The sequence below is a fragment of the Nicrophorus vespilloides genome, unplaced genomic scaffold (assembly GCF_001412225.1).
Source record: "Nicrophorus vespilloides isolate i.1.1-1 unplaced genomic scaffold, Nicve_v1.0, whole genome shotgun sequence".
Lineage (NCBI taxonomy): Eukaryota > Metazoa > Arthropoda > Insecta > Coleoptera > Silphidae > Nicrophorus > Nicrophorus vespilloides.
In genome coordinates, this window is record NW_017097236.1 from 9,635 (window position 1) to 15,726 (window position 6,092).

General features: G+C 29.9%; 1 protein-coding gene across 1 annotated transcript in view; it reads left to right on the forward strand.

Annotated features, from left to right (window-relative positions):
• The first annotated feature begins 3,812 nt into the window (after positions 1–3,812).
• The window catches only part of LOC108559476 (lathosterol oxidase-like), a 15,318-nt gene continuing 13,038 nt past the window's right edge, over positions 3,813–6,092 (forward strand). Inside the window, exons 1-2 of the mRNA XM_017916780.1 lie at positions 3,813–3,948; positions 4,050–4,240. Of these exons, the coding sequence (XP_017772269.1) occupies positions 3,813–3,948; positions 4,050–4,240 (327 nt within the window). The remainder of the gene's footprint in view (positions 3,949–4,049; positions 4,241–6,092) is intronic.

Below are 6,092 nucleotides of genomic sequence, written 5' to 3' on the forward strand. Positions count from 1 at the left end.
AATCATTCTCACACTATAAAGTCTACAATGCTTTAGCAATAGACCTTTATTTTGTTTTTACATTTAATTTAATATGATTAAAAAAATATATTGCATATATGCACATTGGTTTTATTACATACATACAAAGAGCAATTATTGATATTTAATAAATTGAAGACTATGGAAAAAATATTTCTTGTTTTGGATTCGTAAATAATTTTTTCTACCATTTTTCTATAAAATTCATAGATAATAATAATATTTATTGCAAAACAATACAAAAAAAAATATTTCTATACAACAAAAATAATAAGAATAAAAACTGTCTTAAATAAATACATTTTAATATAATTTAAATAAAGAACAGTCAATTAGTAATCATTTAACAGTTATTTTTTTAAATTTTCTTATTGCTGTAACAGATTTATTTTTTAAATATTTGGTCTAGCTAGAAAGAAAAACTTTTTTGCAATAAGATCTATAAGAAATGAATCAAATCGAAATTATCAAAGATACATTACCATATGTTTATTATAAAATAATAGTCCGAATTTCAATAATCGTGACGTGACATCTTGCTTGCGGGTCTGTATGTTACAAAATTTTGATAATAATTCCTCCAAATAGAAAATATAATTATTATTTCTTTTTTTATAGTGCTCTGTAGTGAAATCAACCTCCAACAAAGTTATATCTACCCTTAATTGTAAACAAAATATTTCCATTTTATATTTACTTTTAAACTTCAAAATAATTGGTGACAAGTAAAACACAGAGTTAGGAACGAGCAAGGCACATTTGCAAAGAAGTTAAATGTTAAACAGAAAAAACGAGTGAAATCCTGATCTTTTTGAACAGATAATTAAAAAAAGCAAATCACAGAGTTCGATGGATTATGCCTTTTTGTATAATTCATTCAATTGATCAGGTAACTAAAATGTAAACCAAATCAACCTTTTTCTCATTGTGCATATGTTCAATCCTTTGAAGAATTAAAACAAGACAAACATTAAAAAATAAATAGTCTCAAGAAAAAATTGCGTAGTACTATCAAATTAAAATTTGCTTAGGTCTTTCCATATAGCGTTATATAAAAATGCCAAATAGAGTATTCGCGAATTTTATATATCTTATTCATTTAAAATTATTGAAAAATTGATGATAATTACAAAATAAAAATGTTATAATAATTATTGAAATATCTCAAATGTATAAATAACCAATAGTATTAATCATATTTTTATAGAAATGTTTTGCAAATGGAAGGATAAATTACTTGAGTGAAAAAGTACGCTCAAAAACCTTTGTGTATGTTCATTTTTATGTATACATTTTTTGATAAGTGAAAAATATTGAGAACATAAAGAGTTTTAAATTATAAGATTATTTATTCTTTGTAGTTATGTTTTAATAAAAAAATCTTGAATGATATTTATATTATAACATTTTTGTTTGTATTTGATATGATTAAATATAAAGCTTTATGATCAAATACATTGAATAATTACAATAAAAACTCTTACGTGAATATTTTCTACTCGTATTTGAAAAATATAAAGACTAATGCTCAGTTGGTTGCAAAGTGGACTTAGTTCCACTATTAACAAATTTGCCATAATTACTGAAGTTTTCTTTATAACTAAAGTAGAAGTGATAAGATTAAAGAAAACTATAATATAAGTAGTAAGTTTTGCTGATATTACTTTTATAGATTAAGTTATTGTCCAATAGATGGCGTCACTATATCACACCTGTTGAAGCAAATTTGATAGTTACGTAATAGATGGCGGTAAAATGAAGAAACTTGGGGTGTAAAATAGTTTATTTGCCATTTGACCACGTCCAACCCGATGCATCTCCATATATGCATACACGCATTGAAAATCCAATTAAATCGGTCCACGTTTCCTTAATCGCAAACGAAATATGCAAGATTTTAATGCCGTAATCCTCGCGGGGGGTGACGGCGAGCGCGTAAATAATTCATGGGGATTACAAATTCAAATGTCGAGTTGCGAGAGAGGGCGGCGGATTTTCCCATGAATTTGCGTCCATACACACATGGCATGTATAACGTTAATTAATAAAGGGACCGATTGAAATGCCGGATTTATCGCCGATATAAATATTAATAGAAGTGGGAACGGCGTCGACGATTTAATGAAAAGAAGAAAAAGAAACAGAGAAATAAAGTAACGAAAAGAAAAACTAGTGTCGTAGAAGAAGAAGTAAAAGGGGTGGCGAGAAAAGAAAAAAATAAAAAGCAAAGAAGAGAAGACGAGTGTGTGTATAAGGAGTAAACTGCCTCCTGTGTGTTGGGAAGAGGGTGCGAAATGAAAATCCCTCTCGCAGAGCGGCCAACTTGTTGCGTCCGTTGTTATCAGCAAACATGTTTACTGTATCAAAATGAATTGTGTTTGTGTAGAGGCGAAAGGGATGAAATTTATTCATCCCACCCTTTTCTTCTTTATTTTTTTTCTATGCTCTCCACTCTCCATTCCGTTCTTTTCTCATAGGCTTCCTGCACAAGGAATACATTTAAACTTTCCAATTCCTGGACGCGTCCCGTTCCCCCATTTCTTCTCTCTTTTTTCTGATCCTTTCTTTCTTTCCCGAAAGTAGGAATACGGGAATATTTTAATAAGCGCATTGTGTGCAGCCCCGAAAGCACGGGCGAACGGCTTTCCCATTCGAATGTCATAAAATAATTCCACGAGAACTCTTCTCCTCCAGAGACCCCTCTCATGCACACACACGTAAACACACATTTATGTGTATACGTGCACGCACACTAACAAACATGATGCAGACCAAACATAGTTGCTGTTTGCGAAACTCACGATGTCCCTCATATTGCATTATATCTTGAATGCCCTTTGTCCACGTTATTTTGATATGCAAACGAAAATGTATGTTTCTCTTTGCAGACCAAACGTTGTATAGTATTTTCTTACATGGTTTAAATGCCTTCAGTTAAGGAAATTGCTTGACTATAAATAATTTAAAGTAAACCTCTACCTTATAATACTTATCATCTATTAATTCATGTAATACAAAATACTTACTTCTTGTTTATTTAATTAATTATAATATCCAATGCAATACAAAATATTATTTAACGTCATCTTTGAAGTCCTTAAATTAATAAACAAAATAATATTGATTTGAAATATTAGAGAAAAACAAATTAATTCTTAATATACGATAAAGCGGAGCAAATGTATTTTAATGGGTTATCTAATATAGTTCTAAAGTTTCTAATTTATTTAAAAAAAGAAAACTTTATTAGAAAATATTTCAATACGTTTAGGTACTTTTGATTATTTTTTGGTCATCATTACTGTGTAATAATAAGTTTATTTAGAACAAATTTTCAAATTATTAAAAAACATATTACACCAACTATTATTATAATATTCTGTATAAGGAGTAATTTTAAGTTTTGTCTTGTGAGATATGATTTTCATATATTTTTTAATTTTGTATCTATTAAATAAAATGAAAATACGCTGTAAAAATTCTTTTTCTCTGTTTGAGAAAATTCGAAAATCTGTTTTATAGAAAAGTTGAGATTCATCAGATTTTACATTTATGTATGCCATTTCAATGTTGTTTACTTATTATAGTATGCCAATTCTTTTTGTTTATTTTTTTGAGAGGATAAATTATCTCAGGTTTTTTTATGTTGCTATTTGGTGATGATTCTATTTATCATTAGTTATTAATAACAGAAAAGCTGTTTTTGTTGGTGATATGAAAGTAATTAAATTAAAAATAATGATAAGTATAATTAATTCGTAGCTTAAAAATAAATCAGTCTTTCAAGTATCATGCTGCAGCAGAGTGCAAATCTTAGTGCGCGAAGAAGTGATGATTTGTTATTGGCTTTATGGACCAAATTACCCAAATTTTTGGCTACCAGCGTGGCTACGTTCTTGATCTGTTCGATGGGTCTTTCTTCAAACGGTAAGAAGAAGAATTCTGCATTGATATCTCGACTACAGTTCCCATGAAATGTAGGGAAGAAACAGTGAAATATGTACATATAAATAAAATTCCTTTTGCAGGTGAATGGATAAATATCATAGTGCACGCGGCTCGGCAATTCGGTTACGTAAGTCGCGTGGGGGATGACGGCGTCGCCGACGTCGTGGAATCCTTGGAATCCCGGCTCGGGTTGCGCAATTTGGGGACCTTCCTGATTTGGAACATCGCCGTCTCCTATCTCATATATTTCGGTTTGGGCGGCTTTTTGCATGTAAGACATTATTGTTTCGCATATTATTTTTTTACCTATCCCCAATATCAAAAGATAAATAAAGAAAATTGCTCCGCTTTCCTCGGTCTTAAGGAATGTATGTATTCGTAAAAAAAATACAAGTTTCAAAGGTTTCTTGTACTGAAATGCTTTGTCGATATAATATAATTTACGTTTTAAACCGGTTTTCGAATATTCCCAAGAAAATGAAGACAAAAGGATTTTTATAACTTATTTTTTTTATAAAGCTAAATTTATAAAAAATTAAAAAAAATAACAAATTTTAAAAACTTCTATAAAAAATATAACAAAATAAAATTTATTGTATATAAAACCTTACAGATAAACGAATAACAGAATAATTTGTCTAATTTTATAACTAATTTACTACTTAATTTTTTCTCAAAAAATATATTTTCTGATATCTATTGCTCAAACAGGTCCTAGTTTTTCATATAAAATGAACAAAACTGTATGTTACTAGAAATGAATGCGACATTTATGTCTAATATCGCATTCATTACTAGTGCCAGACGTTTTTGTTTCATTGTTGCAAGATTTCTTCCATGGACGCACTTTTGCTCATGCACATATGATGAAGTTCCTTATTTCGAAAATCTAAACTTATTTATAAAGATATCTTTTCCAGATGTTTATGGTTGAATTATTGTATTATTATGGCATTTCTTTCTTCTTTTACATCAGCATACAAAAATTATATTAGTCAAAGCTGATAGCCTGAGCCCGGTAAACGCAAATTTTGAACCAGTCCCCTGTCTTATGATAGTCTTATGCTATCTCCAGTCTTATGCTATCTCCCGTCTTATGCCAAAGAAAATTTTGTGTCAATATGTATTTATTTATCAAATAATTATAATGATTAATTCATTTTTATATTTTACGTCTAGGCTTAAAAATCGGTTTTTTATTTTATACATTTCTTCAAAAAACCGGTTTTACAAAACCGACAAACCATATACATGCGTATTTTCATCTGTCAATTTTGTTTCATTATTATCTGATTTAGTATCAAGGAGTCTGATCATATTGCAATGAAACTGACAGTTGTAATTATAAATTGATTAATCTGACATATGTGTTTGGTCACATGATAGAAGCTACTCTAACTGTGCAAGTGAGAAGAAAATGGTTAAAATTACTCAAATGAAAATATATTGTGTAATGGAATTAATAGGATGTAAGGAAACATGAATTTATTAAAGGTATTTTAGAATAATGAGACGCACGTATTTACATGTAGGACTTCAAAGTATGATATGGTTTCATATATTTTTTTCAAATACAGTAGATTTCGCTTAATGAACACCGGTTGATCGGGAAAGCCGGGACAAATCCTAAAGGACGGAAACAAAACCAAGCAAATAACAAATGGAACTTCGGATAATGGGGACAAATATACTAGTCCCGATGTGTCCTGATTATGCGGAATCGACTGTATTATGTTATAAAGTTATACAGGATGTTATTTTTTTTTATTTTACCAGATAAGTTTAATTGAGTTTATATTCGAGTTGTGAGTGTGCAACAATTATCAAAGTGACGCAATAATTTCCCTCCAAATGACGCAATAAAAAGTAATTGCACCCCAGCCAATAGTGTTAGTTGTGGCACCAAAATCAGAATTTACAGTTTTTTGTATGTCATCCGTCCAGCACATACATTTTTTTTTTCGGGATATCACTCTCTCATGTATTGTGGGCCTCATTCCATATTTATATTCGGGGTTTCAAAATCTTAAGGACGCCCCTGAGTTAAATATGAATACACACAGAGCCGCATGTAATATGATTCTTGTTCCGATATTTTGAATAAAGGGGTGGTGGGGTCCGGG